The sequence below is a fragment of the Ursus americanus genome, chromosome 33 (assembly GCF_024610735.1).
Source record: "Ursus americanus isolate L20-20 chromosome 33, mUrsAme1.1.p, whole genome shotgun sequence".
In the NCBI taxonomy this organism is placed as follows: domain Eukaryota; kingdom Metazoa; phylum Chordata; class Mammalia; order Carnivora; family Ursidae; genus Ursus; species Ursus americanus.
The window spans coordinates 22,669,146-22,689,143 of record NC_142159.1 but is presented as its reverse complement, the minus strand read 5'-3'; the positions used below and the strand labels follow the sequence as shown (position 1 = coordinate 22,689,143).

The following is a 19,998-nucleotide window of genomic DNA, read 5'->3' as shown; positions in this document are numbered from 1 at the left end:
GAGCACACACTCAGCGCTCTCCTACGTACAGTGAGTGACCTGCCCAGCAGAAGTCTGCAAGGCCGGCTCTGGGAAGCAGAGCGCCCATCCCCTGAGGACCAACACAGTGCTGAGCGAGAAGCCAGGCAAACTGTCCCACGTGACACATCACCTCCAGGCACCCCCGTGGCTGGACGTGGGGCCCAGGTGCCCAAGCACAACCCGGTGTAAGGCACTGTGAGGCCGTGAGGCCCCAGAGTGTCAAGGCACACGATTTGTGCTGGCCGGGTTTCCAACCCAGGGGCCTGTCACAGGCGTGCTGTAAAAATGATGAATGGCTGTCACATTTCCAAGGCTCCGGCTGATTTAGGGAGCCATTGGCAGACACATCACTCCCAACATGTCGGCCAGTTAATTACTTCCAACTTTATCTTTCTTGTCAACACTTCTTGACAAATTGGCCATTATCTTTTTATTCTACAACAATGAGCACTGCTCCTTTCCTGGTGATGCCTGGAGGTTTTTCTCCTCCTTTCCGCTTCGTATCCAGAGCGAAATGAAGAGCTCTGAGAGAGACGAGCAGAAAAAGGAGCTGTCAGGAAGGGAACAGAAGGGGGCTGGGCTGCTTGGGTGAACCCAACGCTCATTTTCAACTACCCTGACTCCTAAGCCGAGTTGACATTTGGGCTAACATCCTGATTTCCTGGCTTCCCGATGTCCACGAGCTCTGACCCAGTCCCTTATGGGGATGAAGCTGAGACACAAAATGTAAATGACCCGGCTCTAGTGACCTGGCAGCGCTGAGCCCTCCCCAAGTAACTGGGTAAGCAGAGGAGAGATGGCCTCCTGCTCCATTCAGGAGAGAGGCCACACTGTAGAAATGCCAATGCCCATTCTGGAATGAGGGAAAAGAGAAAAATAAGCCTACTTCCGGGTCAGGACAGGCTGACAGAAGATGACCGTGACATGCTATCAGTGGGCTACCAAGATTCATAGCCTACAAGACGACCAAAAGAACCTGGAGAGACGTGTTGTGTCACCACCAGCACAGGCGGCCATCACCAGACAGTGTCAGAGGCGGGTTTGGGGCAGAACCCAGCACCTACGGCATTTCATCAGTTTTAAGACGTGCACTTTAACATCTCTGAATCACGATATGGCAACGTCATTCAAGGTTTCAGAGCACTGGGACATGGTTTAATTGCCAGCGGTAAGCCCTGTCTGCGCTGCCCCCCGTGGTACACGGAACTCAGAAGCAGCTTCTCTAACTCACCATAAGAGAGGTCCCATTAAATCTCAAGGCATCCCGGAGGGGGAGCGAGATACAGTGGAGGGGCAGACATTTACTACTGTACTACCACAAGCTTCCCCCTTTGGTCTTGGGCTGCAATGAAAGACCCGCTGTCCTTTTGGTCATCTTTGGGAGAAACCCCAGGACTCTTCCCTTTGTCCCGCTCCTCGCTGATGGCCAGCTTTCTGCACTGAAAAGCAGCCTTCCTTGGGGTTTTGAAGGTGCTCTATAAAGACAAGCTGTTGTACAGGGAAGCTGTAGGAAGTCTTCAGAACAGCTGGAAATACATGTATGCTCTACTGGTGACTGGCGAGAGACCTGACCTCTTCGGTCTGGCTGCATGTAAGAGGGCATTACAGAAAAAGACGGGGCTTGGGAGATTCAGTCTGTGCTTGTGCTCTGGCTGCACAGGGGCTTCCCCAGTCCGTGCACCCTCTGCTGCAAGGAGCTGCCCCACGAGGGGGACAGATTCCTAGAGGCACACTGCGCTTCTGAAGTCAGCATGAGCCCAGAGGTTTGGAATGTGTTTTTGTCGAGAAGTGAGGAGCTTTGAGCAAATCCTCACCTCTCTGGCCTGAGGGCTTTTTCTTCCAGCAGAGGTAGGGGAAAAGAACAAGACTCTGTACCTTTTCTGGAAGCCAGGAAACAAAGGGAAAAGCAAGACTCATACTTCCAAGCAACACGGTGGTGACATCTTGGGAACATGTGTTTAGAATTAAGACAGAGTGGGTTTTATGCACCCTTCTAGCCCCTCGGCCGTAGACTGCAAAGCCCAGGCATGCTCGCCGTTAACTGGCTGCTCTGGCACAACTGGCTCATTTCTCTAACATTCTCGAAGAATTACAGTCCTCTTTTCTCGTTAGTGCGGCCTACGTCAGGGTGGCGGAGGTCCGGCCCAAAGGGAAGCTCTGCAGTCCCAGGGCGGCTGGGTATGAACGTGTGGTCTTATCCCGCATCTCGGACAGGGTCTTGTCTCCAGCTAAGAGGGACTTTCTGCTATTGCAACATAATGGGCATTTCATCCCCTTTTGGGACAGCAAGATGTGCCAGGTTCCTGGATAAATTATGGGGAATACAGCTGCCCAGAGATGCAGCTGTTTTTATGAGGACACGTTACTTTGTTCTGTCTTCAACATGAGCTGCTGCACCTGGCCCCCCCAGGCCACGATGACGGTTCAGTAACAGGCTGATGCAGGTTGAAGTAATCAGATACACCAGTTACATAGGCCTCCGCAATAAGGTAGAGCAGGACAAAACGCTGCCCCAAATGCTCTGTGATTCTCCTGCTGGTCATCGTCAAATGTAAAGAAAGAGGGGTGAGACACAAATCAATGGTTTCCAGGAAGACAAAGTGATTATACACTAAGGACGCTGCCTCCAGTTATTGATTAAAATACAAGGTTGAACCAAATGATCTCAATGCTTCCAGTTCCCACTTCCTCTGATTCTGTGACTAAGACCTACAGAAGAAAAATGGACTCGGAACAGGACAGAATGCGGTGGCCAACGATGAAGGCGTCACCATGACAAAGTACTGCCAATGACCATGGAGAGAGACTCTAAGTCTCCGTGACAGTTGTTTATTTAGGCAAAGAAAACCTTTTGCTAGGAATTCATTCTTTCACTTGACAAGTTCCAGTGAAGGACATCTTTGGCCTCAGGCTTTATGCTAATAGCTAGATGTTAGAGATACTGTGGTAAATAATGACAGATAAGGTCTTTGCTTTTGCAGAGCTTACAGGTCAAGTAGATACGCAAAACAAAAAAACCCCAAAATAAGTGCTGTGAAGGTAAATACCATGAAGAAAACAGAGCGCTTGGATGGAGACTAATGTTGGGGGCCTCCTTGAGATTCCGGAGGGCAGGGAAGGCTCTTCTGGTGAGATAACTGTATACTTAAATAATGGTACCTGTTTTTTTTTTTTTTTTTTTTTAAAGATTATTTGAGAGAGAGAAAGAGAACAAGCTGGGGGGGGGGTGCACAGAAGGAGCGGGAAAGGGAATCTCAGACTCTCCACTCAGCACAGAGCTGGATATGGGGCTCTATCTCACAACCCTGAGATCACGACCTGAACCAAAACCAAGAGTCAGACAGGTAACCCCCTGATCCACCTAGGTGCCCCTAAATAATACTACTATTTGCTGGACACTACGTGTCTGCCACTACTGTTTCGTGTGCCCTACCTATTTTTGAATCCACTTCTAGTTGAAGTATAACACACACATATATACACAAGTATACACAGGATACAGCTTGACAAATCATCACAAAGTGAACATACCCTGGTAACTGCTACCCAGACCAAGAAACAGAACACAACACACAACAACAGAGGCTTCGCCCGACCGTGGCTCCCTCCCTCATCTCTACAGGCAACAATTATCTGACTTCTGACACAACTGGTTCGTTTTGCCAGCCTTTGAACATCACCCAAACACTCAACATGACGTTGGGAGATACATGTATGCTGCTGCACACTACGGGAGTTTGCCCTTCTACTGCTGAAGACGACTTCACTCTGAATGTACCACAACTTAGTCATCTGGTCGCTTATGGGCATGTAGGTGGCCATTGGCTCTTGGCTAGTATGAGTGTGGTGTTCCTACAAACATTCTTGTATGTGTCTTTGGTGCACGTGTGTTCGCATTTCTGTTGGGACTATGCCTAGAGTAGAACTGCTGGGTTATGGGGTATGTTCAGCTTTCGAGGACACTGGCAAATTGCTCTCCAAAGTGGTTTTTCCCAATTGACATTTCCATGGGAAGTAGATGAAAATCCCAGCCACTCCACATCTTCGTCAACACTGGCTACTGTGAGTGTTTTCCACTGTAGTCATTTTAATTGGTGTGTAGTGGTGGCATGCAATAGTTTCAATTTGAACTGCCATCATGACGAATGAGCTTGAGCAGCCTTTCCTGCGTTCACTGGCCCTGTGGAGATCCTCTTTTGTGAAATAAGTGCCTATTGACATCTCTTGGCAATCTTTAACTTGGCTACTTCTAAAAAAAAATGTTTGGTAAGAGTTCCACATATCCTCTGGAGACAATGTACACAGAGATATGCACCGGAGATCTCTTCTTGCCTTTTTACTCTCTTCATAGTGTCTTCTAATGAACAGAGATGACTCCTTTTATTGCATTTGATAATGTTTTTTTGGATGGTTAGTGTTCTTTGTATCTTGCTTAAGAACTCTTTGCTTATCCCAAGATGCCAAAGATAATTTCCTATGTTACCTTCTAGAAGCTTTAGTCTTTACCTTTCACATGTAGAACTCAAACCTCCTCTGAACTTGAAGTTTCGTGTGTGGTGTGAGGTAAGGGTCAAGAGCCCTCGTCTCCCCATAAGGCTACCTAGCTGACCTGGAAGAACTTACTGAAAAGATCGTCCTTTCCTCCCCGTTCTGTGGTGCCCCCTTGTCCTAAATCAAGTGTCTACATACGTGCGGGTGTTTCTGGTTATTCGATTCTGCTCCATTTATCTATGAGCCTATCCTCGTGCCAACATCACACTGCCTTAATTACTTGTGGTAGCTTTATGATAAATCTTGATTTCTAGTAGTTTAACTCCTCCAAATTCAGTTTCTTCTTCTTCTTCTTTAAAGATTTTATTTATTTACTTATTTGTCAGACAGAGAGAGAGAGCGAGTGCACAAGCGTGGCGCAGAGGGAGAAGCAGGCTCCCTGCTGAGCAAGGAGCCTGATGTGGGACTGGATCCCAGGACCCTGGGATTATGATCTGAGCCGAAGGCAGACGCTTAACTGACTGAGCCACCCAAGCATCCACAAATATAGTTTTCTTACTGAAAAATGCCTTAACTATTTTTAACCTTTGCTTTATTTAACCAATAATCCTGTGAGGTAAAGTAGTTATGATTTTCATCTCCACTGCACAGATCTGTAATCCCAAAGAAATAACTTGCCCAGGGTCATATAACTCTCAAGTGATGGGAAGGGACTGGAACCCAGCTTTGCCTGATTCTAGACCCAATATTTCAAGTCCTTCATATACCGCCTCCTTAATCCTCAAGCCAGATGATCCCTTCGGGGCATTTAATATGAATCTGTTACAATTTCAAGAAATTCTAATGTTCTAAGCCACCCATTTCCAGTTAAAAATCTTGTTTGCCAACTACAAAAGGCCACTTTCCCGGTGAGACTCAGGAAAACAGCAACAAGAGGTAAAAGCTGCTTAGATTCCTTTCAGAGCTCCCTCCATCTCCAGAGTAGCAATCCCGCCCCTCATGTGGACTCCTCAAGTCCCTCAGGCCTGGCTCCCCTCCACCTCTTAGGTGGGGAGCCCCCACACCCAACTCTTAAGCCATGCTCAAATACTTGTGTCTTCCTACTAAGTCAAGGTCTTTCACAAAGCTGCACCCTGCTCACGGTGCCCCCTCCCACCCCTGGCTACCTCCTCCTTTTTCTGTGAAACCTGGGGGTCACTCCCTTTGGGAGGCCTTCCCAAACTCATCTGGGTTAGGCACTCCTCCTCTGTGCCCCCGTCCTCACATGTCACACTGCCCTAGAGCTCAGCTGTCTGTTTCTCCAACTAAACTGTGAGACAGTTGAGGCTGGGCCAGCACTGTCACCGTGCTCTGAAACTTGCATGCTGGTTCATAGAACCGGTGTTTGCTACAAAGTCTGAAGGGGAGCGGAGACAGACTCTTTGGCTGGGTGCTACAATGAATAACAGACTCTAGGAGGGGGCCGGAGAGAATGATTTCTAACCTGTCCGGAATGCACTCTTCGGTAGAAGGGGCAAATGAGAAGCTTCGGGATGAGATGGAGGTAGCTTCTGGGATGGATGTGGGCTTTTAGCTGAGACAGAAACAGGACTGAGTGACACAAGGGTCAGGTATGAAATGGCTGCATATAGTAAAGCAAGCTGTGACTCATTAAAAGACGTTAGGAGAAGTAAAATATCCCCATTTAATACACAATTAAACTAACAACAAGGCAGGTTCTTCTGAGATGAATTCATTCAATAAACTTGAGTGTCTGGGTCTGAGGGTAGCTGTGTCTCTTTCTCACCAATTTTGCAAGTGACGGTTTAAGAGCAGGCAGGGACAGGAATACATTAGAATAGGGGGAGTCTCTCCAACCGGGACATTTTCAAGAAAATGAGACCTGACACTCCCATTTGGGTAGAACGAGAGACCACCTTGAGGCCCTTCCCTGCTCTGTAATCCCCGGGCTGCTTGAACGCCTCCAGCCCTTGGTGCCAGCCCAAGGCAGCACAGCCTAGACTGTGAAGTCTTTGAGAGCTTTCAGACTAAGTGAAAGCTCACTGGCTTTTCTCATTAAGAATATAAGCTTGATTTTCATAAACATCTTTCCCAGGAACACCAAGCTGACCCTCTTTCACCACAAGCAAAATAGAGAAAAGGAAAAACTGCAAGGTGTCCAACACAGGCTTTCCAGATTTTCTCAGTTAATTCCCATTTTTATGGTCACTTTATTCGCTGAAGGGCAGAGAAGGGAGTAAAAGCCTTTTGGAGAAGGAAAACCGGTCTAGTCTGCCACATCCTTCCTGGTTTTCTCTATTGGCTTAGCTGTACTCAAAACAAGGGTTTACTTTTCCTTCTTTCAGAAATTCAGAATCTAGGACATCACAGCGTTGCGGATGTTTGGAGGACTGATAATCTTCTGGCATGGGAAACACTCCTAATTTGCTAAATTTTTTAATTTGGGGTGGGAGTTTACTGACATTTGGGCAGCTTAGGTGATGTAAGAAAATCTTCAAATAAGGAAAGCCTCTGTCTCCAACTTATACCTCATGTTAGAAATGGGTTTTCAGAACATAAATGTCAGAGAGCAGGCATTCATGCAAACAGCTAGATGCTTCTGATCCAAACTTACCTAGAACGGATCGCTCCATGGGTTGCAAATACAAATGACTGATTCACTTTCTGCCCAAATACGAAAATCTATTCATAACAGTTTCCTGTTTGGGCCGGGGAAGCGGCCACTGGGAAGAACAAACAAAAAGCTGGCTGGGAATCCATAAAGCCCCACTGTTCCTGGGTCTAACGTGTTGCTGCAGGGAGTGCTAAGACGGCAGGGTCACACGTGACGCTCCACGTGGCTATGTGGGACGCAAGGCACAAGCTCAGTGTTGGCTGTTGGCTAGGAGATGGACTTGAAGATCCTCCCTGGGTTCAGCAGGCTGTCGGATGCTGACAGCTGGGGCCGGGTTCGTGTTAGTGAATGCCGTCGGGCAGACTGCAGCACCCGGCTGGGCTGGGTATTGGTGTCAAGAGAGCGGACACTGGCTCTGAACAGGCTCTTCCGAGAGGGCCGACAAGCTGCTACAGGGTGCCAGCCACGTCCTTACCCCTCAGTGGGCAAGGACACTAGCGAGGGGAGAAAACAAACCCTGACCTAACCGAGTCCCTCCCGCTTTTTCATTTAGAGGGGAAAAAACTGTTCGGAAACTTGAGCCTCCTGAACAGAAGTGGCTTTCTGGGGAGCCAGAAGTCCCAACTGGAAAAGGACTCTGGGGGATCGTGGCAGGGAAGGAGGGTAGTCAGGTGTAAGGCTCGTGTGTGAAGGACCCACACCGGATGGCAACAGCACGAGGACTGCCCCGGTGGCTCTGTAACACGGAAACAGCAAGAGTATGTTCCAAAGACAGAGTCTGTTACCATCTGAGGATGGAGGGACCTCTGTAGACATTCTCAGTGAAAAGCTCATTTTAAGTACTTAAGGTTTGCTGAATCCCAGGTTTTTCCCATTTGTTTTCAAAGGAGTAGTGCCCTTCAAACACAGTACATGAGAAATGACAGTAACCCTATTTTCAGGGATATATATCACAGAGAGAGAAGAGCTTCAGATCTGCAGACTATATTCCATAGGAAGAGGGAAATGAGACTATAGATATGGATTTATTAGGTGACAGGGATTCCTCTCCCTATGATTTAATGTACTTTCCAAGTTTTGAATCACAGGCCAAGGATGGGCCTGTCCTCTGTTGTGTCTACAGATGGATGGAAGCGTGAATGACCATCCCAGAGTCATGTCCGTCACTCCTGAATTTTTGTCCCTGCTGTCCTCTCCGGCACCTCCTTGTCAAATGCCAAGTGGGAGAAGCTAATGCTGGCCCACTTGTTGACGGGAGAAAGTACGTAAAAAGACGACTGAGCAAATCCTGTGGATATAAACTACAAAGTCTTTTTCTGCTTCCTAAGAGGCTTGTTCTTTCTATTTCTAGAGCTCTTCTAAGTTGGAGATTTTCAAACATGACACAGTGTTAGATCTAGGTGGAATAAGGGTTTTGTAAAACACTGAATGATGACCAGAGAAAGGAATAACCAGCCTTGTTAAAAGCACACTCAGCAGGATGCCAAGATATACCAGAGCCTCATATAAACAGTGTGGATTACATTAACAGGCCTCCCTGGGTGAGCAGGGAGTCTTATTCCCAACTCTCTCTGCCTACCTTAGACTCACCCCACGGTTATGTAACTTTTAGAATGGAATTTGGTAATTCTTCTGACCCTGCCCTGCTCACTGATAGAGCTGAGCCAGTGGCTGGCAGGGGCATAATCTAATAGGCGAAATTGGAAACACACAAATTCACAGTCCTCTTGTCTCAGCCCAGAGACTATGCAGGCAAGGAAAGAAAGACTCGCCCCTGTCTCCCTCCTCCTCTCTGGCCTAAGTTTACGCTGACTTCACCCAACAGGCACCTGACCCTCCCAGATGAGCTGGGAGGGGCTAAAGCACCATGCACGGCGACAGTGGGGGTGGAGGTGCAGGCAGCAGATAATATTTAAGATGCTGAGTCTGTAGAGCGTTTGGGGAAAGGAAGGAAAGGTACAGGGAACCCAGTGAACCTGCACTTGTAAACTCAAGCTTTGAGAAAGGCTACGAAATAGTAAGGGAAGAGAAAGCAAGAGCGTGGTGAGCCCACCCAGAGAGAAAGTGCACACTTGTAATTCGCTCCAGCTCTGTAGACCGCAGCTGGGCAAATCCAGATCCCTAAAAGGAAGACCCTGCCTCACCCCGGCCCAAGAAAGATGCTGAAAAAGACTCTCTCAGCGGTGACCTGGCTCTGCATTTTCATCACGGCCTTTGTCAGCCACCCAGCTTGGCCACAGAAGCCCCCAAAGCGCAAGACACCTGCGCAGCTCAAAGTGGCCACCTGCTGTGAGGAGGCTAAGGAGCTCAAGGCCCAGATCGCCAATCTAAGCAGCCTGCTGAGTGAACTGAGCCAGAAGCAGGAGAGGGACTGGGTCAGCGTGGTCATGCAGGTGATGGAGCTGGAGAGCAGCACCAAGCGCATGGAGTCACGGCTCACAGATGCGGAGAGCAAGTACTCGGAAATGAACAACCAGATTGACATTATGCAGCTGCAGGCAGCCCAGACTGTCACCCAGACCTCGGCAGGTAAGGAGAACATGTTCTCATGCTACTCATCACCTTCTTGCTCAAACGGCTGAGGTCTCTGTCTGTAGCATGGCTTCTACATATCTTGGCCAACAGATCGATGACTGGGGGTTCTTTGGGGTATATTTTCCTGGGTATGTGCCACCAGCTCTAATGTTCTGTAAATTTCTGTAAATTTACCCAGTGCCTGCACCATCTCTTTTACTCACAACATATTTCAACATATGAAAGGTGTAAGTTACTATCCTGGAGCACAGAGAGATGACATGGTTTGCCCAGAGTCACACCGCAAGTCTTAGAAACAGGGTTCAAGTCTCCCTGACTGGTCCACTTCCTTAGCCAGAGCTGACAGGCTGTACCCGCAGTCCCAAAGAAGCAGGAATGAAACCAGAACTGTAACATCTGTCGCTCTAGAAGCCAAGTTCTGCTAAATGCAGTTCTCTCATGTCCCTAAGGTTTAGTGGTACAGGCACTGATGGATTCTGTGTCCTGTTTGCAAACCTGACTCTTCCCACTGGCTCAGAATTAGGCGTCGATGCTGCCTAGAGCCAGATGAAGAATTCCTTTGTGTTCAGGAAAGGACAGGCTCCTTGAGGTTCCCTGCTTCTGAGATTTCTACTTTTTCCCATGGTCTCAAATAAAATTCTCCCATGACAGGAAATAAGAAAATGCAATGCTGAGATCTGGATTTTTAGTGGCCCCAAAATAAGATACATTTAATGTTTTCTAACATAATTTTCAGTGTCTAGTTAGATTGGCTCAGACTGGCCAAGGTCATTTTACTGTTCAGAGAGGAGAGATCTGGGTTTCTGAAATCATCAGGAAGTTGTTACTTGTAAGGAGAATATCCTATAGCTATGTCACTTATTGTTCTGATATAAAAACTTTTGGTCACATCACAGACCAAGTCAAGAAACAGAACACACTAAGTCACTGGTTACTCTCAGTTCAAACGAAGAAAAAGCCTCAACACGAAATTAAGCTTCGACATCTCATTGTTACTAAACCGCCATGTGTCAATTGCTTTCTAAGCCGGTACTTCCTGCCCCTCAGTGTGGGACTAGAATAGAAAGGTATGGTATGCTCAGGATATTTTCCAGACAAGTGTGTCCTGATCTGGCCTGTGAGAGGAAACCAGACCCACGGGAGAGCAGGCCAGCCGGGAACCTGCCCATGCCACCCCCAGCTCCTCCAGTTGGGATTTGCTCTCCTCCCAGCAGGGAGTTTCCTGGGGGTCAAACAAAGGCAGCTCTCCTGCTGCGCCTCCTCCTCTTCTCGCCCAGGACATTGTTCCTCATTTTTCTTCTCCATTACCAGGTGCTGGGTCACCTTCATACTGTGTTAGCAGGCAGGCCGGCGGAGAAAGCAGTAAGTTAATGCTTTCGTCATTACAGAAAATGAAGGGGTTGATGGTGAAGGCACGCACCTCCCCGCCCCCTCCTGCAACACGCTCTGCCTGGGATGGCTCTTGGAGGAAGTGCCACCATCGGTGTGGTCTTCTTGAAGGCCCAGTGCAGGGGCCGCCAAGGAAAGAATCTCAGACACAGAGGGTGGGAAGCCTCTCCTGGACAGCCAGAGTTCCCGCTCTTTGAATCCTATCAGGAAAGGAGGTTTCTACCATGGTGCTCTTCGAGATTTGCAAAATGGAGACCAAATCTGGCATAAAGCAATAGCCCCGGGCAGCCAAGGAAGCATTTAAATCAACCCGAGTGAAAACCAGCCTGTCCAATGCTCTCGTTTGCTTGTTTTAATAATGCTGCCAGGGAAGGTCTCCAAGCGTTCCTCAGGGTGTGTGCATTTCCATTTGAGAATTGAGCAGTGTTAGATGAAGGGGGGAATAAGATGTGAAATCTATCTCCCTTCACTGGGGTCCTAATAGGCCATCTACATAAAAATAGCTATTCTCATAGGTAAAAATAGCCATTACCTTTGAAAAACCACCACCGTCACACAAATCAACCAGCCAGGCAAACAACCAAACCAGACCCTATGAGATACTCATGGCTTATGTGGTAAGAGAGGCTGGCTGTCCCAGAAGCTGAATTTATTAAAGAGTAGCATCTGTGATGTAGCCGTCACACATCGGAATATTTCCAGAATTCATGGCCTAGAACCTCAGCAGGATAATTGATTTCAGAGTTAATCTGAAACCACCTGATTGTCCCATTGATGCTATCCAGGTGAAGGGCTTCCCTACTCCACAGCACCCCCCCCAACCAGTGAAGCCAAAATACACCCCCTTTGGGTCTCCCAATGCCCACACCTCTCCAAAATCCAGACACAGCCTAGTAATGAACACTCATATGATTGTTGTGGTAGAAAAGTCTCAGTTTTAAAACTCTCAACTGAGATGCAGCACAAATGCCCACGTGCCATGGAGCCCCCGGGTTTGGATGCTCACCCCTGTGGTTTGCTTCTGTTGTAGATGCCATCTACGACTGCTCGTCCCTCTACCAGAAGAACTACCGCATCTCTGGAGTGTACAAGTTGCCTCCTGATGACTTCCTGGGCAGCCCTGAGCTGGAGGTGAGGTCAGCAGAGCCCACTGCCCAAGTGCTGCCATCTGTCCTCTGCCCCCTCACAGGGCTGGGGGCAGCAGGACTCATCATAGTTGAAGCAAAGGGAAACTCAAGACAGAGAATCAAACACACCAAATACCAGAGAGCCAGCCACACACTCAATTTGGGGGATCTGTTTTGCCCCTTCAAATCATTACCAACAAAACACCAAATCTTCTAACATAGATTAGATAATTCTATAACCTCCACCCAACTAGTTGACATATCTTGCCATGACCTAAAGCAGTTATTCTTTGGGGAAGGAGAAAAGAGAGAACATGTCAAGAGTATACATGGAGTTTCTTTTCTTCCGACAAGATGTGCACTTGCCCCCACCCTCAATTTTAACAATTCTTCCCCAGCAAACCACCACCCTGCTTAACAATTCTTCCCCAGCAAACCACCGCCCTGCTCCTGCTTGCCAAACACGGCAGAATAGTGGCTGTAGAGAGCCAGCATGATTATGGATGTGCCCACGTCCACTAGCTCTGCAGAAATGGGAGGGAGGTGGTGTGGCCCGCCGCCCCCACACTCCTCTGCCTGCCTCTGTGGGTCCCTGACCAAAGCATCCTCTCTGCCACAGGTGTTCTGTGACATGGAGACGTCAGGCGGCGGCTGGACCACCATCCAGAGACGAAAGAGCGGCCTTGTCTCCTTCTACCGGGACTGGAAGCAGTACAAGCAGGGCTTCGGCAGCATCCGTGGGGACTTCTGGCTGGGGAATGACCACATCCACCGGCTGTCCAGACGGCCAACCCGGCTACGCGTGGAGTTGGAGGTGAGCACAAGGCCTCGGTCCCTAGGACTGGAGCCGGCTGCCACACACACAACCACGCACAGTTCCTGGCGGAGGGGGGGGGGGCCTTCCCACTCTTGTTCACTACAGGCTTGTGTATCTGTTATGATGGTTTTCCTGCAGGTTGCAGTACAGTTGAGGGGGAAGAGGCCTTTTCCTGTTTTTGTTTTGTTTTGTTTCCACAAAAGCGAGGTTGCAGATATATAAGAGGCTGGATTCGGGGCAGAGCAGAGGAATTCCAGTCAGCGGGGCTGAAACGTGGCAGTCCCTGCTCTGGCCTGGGGCACAAACCGTGAGGGCCATGGAAGGCCTCGGGGCACTGCTCTCTTCGCAAGCCACTCTAGGACATCTCCGAGTGGGATGCAGCCAAACACACACCTCCACCTTCCAGGCAGGGGCGGAAAGGGCCACAGCAAGAGAGGCTAATCAAGGCCAGCTGGGGACTCAGGAGAGACGTGTGACCTAGGAGCCTGGTTCTTTGACTCCCAGCTTAGTGTAGTCAACTGAAGGCAAACACGCAGGAAAGTCTTGCTAGGTCCGCAGCGGGAACCGGATGCACGGCTGCGAGCAGAGAGAGGGGAGATTGGCAGGACAGGCGGGAGCGAAGCCCCGCTGCAGCTCCCCTAAGGCTCTGCGACCTCCCTGACAGGACTGGGAGGGCAGTGTGCGCTATGCGGAGTACAGCCGCTTCGTCCTGGGCAATGAACTGAACAGCTACCGCCTCTTCCTGGGAAACTACAGTGGCAACGTGGGGAACGACGCCCTCGTCTACCACAACAACACGGCCTTCAGCACCAAGGACAAGGACAACGACAACTGCTTAGACAAGTGTGCACAACTCCGCAAAGGTGAGATCTGGGGGGGCTGGCGGGGGCAGAGGGGGACATTCCCTTGTGGGAAGAATGGATGTAGAGCCACAGAGCTGCTCTTCTGGCTCTGATACTTTTTCTAGGACACTGGCTCTAACTGCTTAGCCTCTGTTCCAAAAGCAGCTTCATGAATCCTGCTGTCTAGTCTGTCAGCTGTTTCCAAGGGGAGGACGAGCTCGGCTTCCCAGCCCCGATCTGTTTCTCGTGCCAGGTGGCTACTGGTACAACTGCTGCACAGACTCCAACCTCAACGGAGTGTACTACCGCCTCGGCGAGCACAACAAGCACCTGGACGGCATCACCTGGTATGGCTGGCACGGGTCTAGCTACTCCCTCAAACGGGTGGAGATGAAAATTCGCCCGGAAGACTTTCAGCCCTAAGTGGAGGCCTGCTGTGGGGCAGGGCTGGAAAAATGGGGACAAATGGAGGCTGGGTGAGGACGGGGAAAGGGAGGAAGAGGGGAGAGAAAGGTAGGGATGGAAAATAGCCTACAATCACCAATGAGAGAGTCAGGCTGTAAGGAGCACAATGAAATGGAAGTACAAAGGTGTCACCTAAATGGGACCAATTATTTGAACATAATGGGTTATCACACATACTTCTCAGGGGGCTGGCCCGAGGGGGCTCTCTCTGCCTGTGATCCCTGACAGACTCACTAAAAGCTTCTCCTTTCCACTTGATTTTTCTGCAAAAGAAAAGTAATTATGAATAAAGTAAATATCACTTTACCTATTCAGTTGAAGGCCTGGGTTATGTGAGGGCAGAAAACAGACTCCTTGCCTAAAAAGAACCCTGTGGTTTTGATCCTCAAGGAGAGATCTTGGGTGTTAGAGAAAGGCGTGAAAGAGAGTGGTGGTGGAGAGCTATGACTTGTCAAATCCGACAAAATTACCTTCGGTCTACCTATTTTTTTTTTTTAAAGATAAAAATTATTCCACTGGTGGTGGGCTGAGCCAGGTTGGACTTGCTCAGGGGGATCTCTGGGGACCCAGGCCTGGTGGCGGGCCTCTGGCACCTCCCTGCTCTGCCTCAATTGGGGTACAGTGCTGAATGGCAGAAACAAGTCTACTGGTGGCTGGGGAATTCCAGCAGGGGGTGGGGAGAAGTCCCTTGTGGATGCTTGCACAAAACTGCCTTAAAATGTTCAGTCAATACAGATATATCTATTTTTATTTTTTACTTTGTAAGAAAAGGGCTCAAGGAGCTTTCTCTTTAAACTCATCTATAAAAAGTGGCTGCAAAATGAAGGTAGATGACACTATGGTTAATAATTCATGCTGTATATAAGTATTTTGCTTTGTAAAAACAAAATACTGTAGTATGTTGTAAACATTCGAAGTTTCTTTTTCCTTCTACAATAAATTCTTTTGAAACCTGTTGGTTTTTAAATTATTGCTGTTATCATTTAGAGCAAGGTAAAAAGCTTCAGTGAAAAATCAGACGGTGAGCAGTGAGAAAGAGATTCTGATTTTGTTGCAGTCAGGGAAACCAAGAGAGAAGGAGGAACCCAAAGAGCGAAAAGGTGGCGGACAAAAAGGGCAGCAGCCACTGGGAGAGGTCAGATTTACCCCCGCGGAGCCCAGTGCCACCACTCGGCCTCAAAATACTTTGCAAACCAACACTCTTCCTTTCTACTTGAGCAAACTAACACATAGAGAGGAAGCATATCTTTAGCCGTAGCAGATGCCAAATAATTTTGAGTATCAGGAAGTCATTTTTTCCTCGACAAAAAGAACCATTCCCTTGACCCAGTCAGTATGAGGTAAGCCATTATTCTTATTCAGTGTTTCCTATTGTACTTACAGTCCTTGGTTTGCTGGGAACCTATTTAACCTTAAAAACAAGAACTCGGGGATTTTCAAAGGAATAGAGTGAGCAGAGAAGTGCATTGGAGCAGGGCATCCCACAGGACAGGTATTCACACAGAAACTTCCTGAAGCAGGCAGGGAGTCTGAGATGCCCAATAGCCAGCACAATACTGCCTGGAAAGGGAGGTTAAAAAGATCAGGGGATTAAGAGAAGAGGAAGAAAAGCACAAATGCCTCTGGCAGAAGTAGCTAATAATTCTCTCTCTCTTTCTCTCTCATCTCCTCTAACCCCACAACTAAAAAACACCTGAAGCTTTAGGCACCAAAGGCTACAATAAACAAGTGGGACTGCCTCAAACTAAAAAGCTTCTGCACAGCAAACAATCAGTATATTGAAAAGGCAACCTACAGAATGGGAGAACAGATCTGCTACCTATAACCCCTTGTAAGGAGTTAATATTCAAAATATATAAAGGATTCATATAACTCAATAGCAAAAAAATAAATAGTCCTATTAAAAAGTGGGTAAAGGACCTGAATAGACATTTTCCCAAAAAAGACATTCTTGGAATGGCCACTAGATACATGAAAACATACTCAGCATCACCCCTCATCAGGAAAATGCAAACCAAAACCACCCAATGAGATTATCTCCTCACACCTGGTACAATGGCTGTTATCAAAGACGCAAGAGACAGCAAGTGTTGGCAAGGATGTGGAGAATAGGGAACGCTTGTCATTGCTGGTGGGAATGTAAATGGTATAGCCACTATGGAAAAGTCTGGCAGTTCATCAAAAAATTAGAAATAAAACTCCCATATGATCCAGCAATTCCACTTCTGGGTATATATCCAAAGGAAAAGAAATCAGTATCTCAAAGAGATATCGGCACTCTCATGTTTACTGCATCAGTATTCACAACAGCCAAGACATGGAAACAGCCTGTGTCCAGTGACAGATGAACGGATAAAGAAAATGTCACACACACACACACAAAGTAACATTATTTAGCCATAAAAAAGAAGGAAATGCTGTTATCTGTGACCACATGGACAAATCTGAGGGCATTACACTAAGTGAAATAGGATAGAAAAAGAAAAATACTGCATGGTATCACCTACATGTGGAATCTTAAAAAAAACCCCAGAACAACCACCTGATTTCACAGAAACAGAATAGAACCACGGTTGCCAGGGGATGCGGAGAGATGGGGAAATGGGCAGACGGGGTTGAAGGGCACAAACTTTCAGTTGTAAGAGGAGGAGGTTGAGGATCCAATATACAGCACAGTGACTACAGTGAGAAGACAGCGTCGTCTGTTTGAAAGCTGCTGAGAGTAGGTCTGAAGCGCTCTCATCACACACAAAGGTTAACAGTGTGAGGTGATGACGTGTTAATGCTCTCCAGCTTGAGAATCACTCCATAATGTGTACCAAGGCATCATGTTGTACCTTTTAAATATATACAATTATATTTGTTAATTATTCCTCAATAAAGTCGGGGGGGAGGCATCTAAACTTTACTAATCAAAACCTATAGCTGCTGAAATTTACTCATAGTTTTACATATACACAATCGAGTAAATAGAGGATAAACATTCCGTGACAACGTTCATGTTGAGGAAGAAAATGTTACCATAAAACAAACAACCCCCCAAAACACTGAGGCTCTAAGTTGGCATCTATGGCTCCCTTCACCCTTCTGGGGGAACTTCTCAGAGAGCGCGGCCGAGGGAAAGGGGAGAGCAGGACACCCCAGCCACATAACATATGGTGTGCGGATTCTGGGCAGAACCACTCCTCCTCAAGCACCTCCTTCTGGGGCAGCTGAGGTTGGACACTCAGGATTCAGAGATGAGCTCGGCACAATCTCTCACCTTAAAAGAGGACAGAACCACCAGGAACCAAAGGAGAGCTCAGTGTCACCCCTGAATGTACAGAACGTTTTGTTTCATCCTCTACAATGTGAGAGAGAAGAGGGTACAAGAGCTGCATGTCCACCTCGGAAGCACTGGCCCCCGTTTTTACTTTTCATTCTGCTGATCTTAATCAGAACATTTTTTAAAAATGGGATTACTTGTCAGGGGCTGGGCAGTGAAAGCACCTGGCTTTGATGAGACCCTTTCTTCTACGTAAGGTGAGAAAGAAAGAAAAGCAAGTACGATGGACTGAATGTGTGTGTCCCCCTTAAATTCCTATGTTGAGGCCAATCCCCAAAGTGACGGTTTTTGGAAGCGGGGCCTTTGGGAGGTGACTGGGTCACGAGGGTGGAGTGGCTCACGGATGGAATAGGGGCCCTGATGAAAGACACCCCAGAGAGCTGTGCTTTGCTTTCAACCATGAGAGGACACAGTGAGAGGGTGGCAGTGTGGCAACCTGGAAGAGGGGGCTCACCTGCACCTTGGACCCTGACCGTGGACCTCCCAGCCCCCAGAACTGCACAAAACGAATGTTGCAGGCCCTGGTTTGTGGTATTTTGTGAGAGCGGTCCAAACGGACTAACGCAGGGAACTGGTACTGAGAAGTGAGGTGCTGCTGCACCAGACACACGTAACGACGTGGGGCGGCTCTGGAACAGGGTGACAGGCGGAGGCTGGGTGAGTTCTGAGGTGTGCGCTCGAGAACGCACAGAGCGACACAAATGGACTCTCACAGGCACATGCTGGTGAGAGCTCAAAAAGAAAAAGAAAGCTAGAAAGAGAGATTCTGTCTTTTGAGAGAACACCTATGTAACCGTGAACAGAACGGTAGCAGGAATACGGAGGATAAAGGCCATTCTGATGAGTTCTCAGACAGAAATGAGGAACGGTTATCGGATAACATGGAAATGGCAACTCTTGTTATCAAGTGGCAGATAATCTGTCTGACTCGTGTTTGTGTTCCAGTCTTTTGTGGAAGATAGAACTTGCGAGCAGTGACACTGGGTATTAGCTGAGGAGATGACTAAGCGAAGTGCTGAGGGGCAGCCTGGTTCCTCCCGCCTGCTTACAGTAACACGAGAGAAGAGAGAAGCAACGTGAAGGTGGATTGAGCAAAAAGGAGCCAGAACTTCAAGATGTGGGAACTTCTCAGCCCACCCATACTGTAAGAGACAAGCACGTGTGTTTGGAAGAGAACACGAGGGTATGGGCACGTGAGGCTTTGCTAAGGGGATTAGTGTGATGTGAACCACGGGCCACACCAGCTACTCCACCAGGAAAACCACGAAACTGAAGAGAAGGGGAAAGAGACAGGAAGGAATGAAGGAAGGCTGTCGAAATCCTTGAATTTTACAGGACAGAACTACAGAGCTATTTGGCTGTGAACATGCACCATTCCACAAGCCGAGAAAAGACAGATCCCAAAGGTGGTCCAGAGATCATCAGGGCTGCCTGCTTGTTTTCAAAAAGGAGGACCACTGCCTCGCTTTTAACAGGCCTGGTGACTCTGCCCAAAGCTGTGGGGATAGAGCCACAGGCAGGGACATGTGCTTGGCAGAGCTGCGGGGTCAGGACCTCTCCCCCAGTGGGTCTAGAAGGCGGACCGTCCCCCAGAGGGCTTGGAGGGCAGAGGATCCAGCTGAAAGGGATTACTCCCAAGTCTAGAGAGCTCATGAAGTTTGCTTTGCTTGGTTTTGGACTTGCTTGGGACCTGTCACCCTTTCCTTCTTCCCCATTTCTCTTGGAATGGGGATGTCTCTCCTCTTACTGCCCCAGCAGTGTATTCTGGAAGCATGTAAGTTGGTTCGTTTTCACAGGTTCGCAGCTGGAGACAAATTTTGCCTCAGGATGAATAGTACCTAGAGTCTCATCCCTATCCCTATCCTAGATGATATTTACATGACACTTTAGAGCTGATCCTGGAATGGGTTAAGACTTCAGGGTGGCTGTGATGGAATGAATGTATTTCACATTTGAGAAGGACATGCATTTTGGGGGGCCAGGGGAGGAATGCTGTGGACTGAATGTTTATATCCCCCCATATTCCTATGTTGAAGCCTAATCCCCAGTGTGGGAAGTAAGGTCTTTGGGAGGTGATTAGGCACGGGGGTAGAGCCCTCACGAATGGGATCAGAGTCCTCATTAAAAAGAGCCCAAAGAGCTTGTTCTCCGCTTTCTATCACCTGAATACACAGATAGAAGTCGTCCACTGGGAAACCTGGAAGAGGGTGCTCATCAGAACTCAACCGTGCTGGCACCCTGATCTTGGACTTCCCAGCCTCCAGAACTGTGAGAAGTGTTCGCTGACGCCCCCCAGTTGATGGTGATTTGTTACAGCGGCCCACACAGTCTAAGTCAGCAGGCCACCAGCGCTTACCTTAATGCTACAGGCT

General features: G+C 48.3%; 2 protein-coding genes across 2 annotated transcripts in view; one reads left to right on the top strand and one right to left on the bottom strand.

The window, feature by feature from the left end:
* MTOR (mechanistic target of rapamycin kinase) overlaps window positions 1-19,998 on the bottom strand; it is a 122,801-nt gene that overhangs the window by 48,696 nt on the left and 54,107 nt on the right. The window lies entirely within an intron of this gene.
* On the top strand, window positions 8,838-15,256 carry ANGPTL7 (angiopoietin like 7). Its single transcript, XM_045776889.2, has 5 exons — window positions 8,838-9,655; window positions 12,081-12,181; window positions 12,797-12,991; window positions 13,659-13,857; window positions 14,090-15,256. The coding sequence occupies exons 1-5, from the start codon at window positions 9,286-9,288 to the stop codon at window positions 14,257-14,259; spliced, it is 1,035 nt and encodes a 344-aa protein (XP_045632845.1). The 5' UTR covers window positions 8,838-9,285; the 3' UTR covers window positions 14,260-15,256.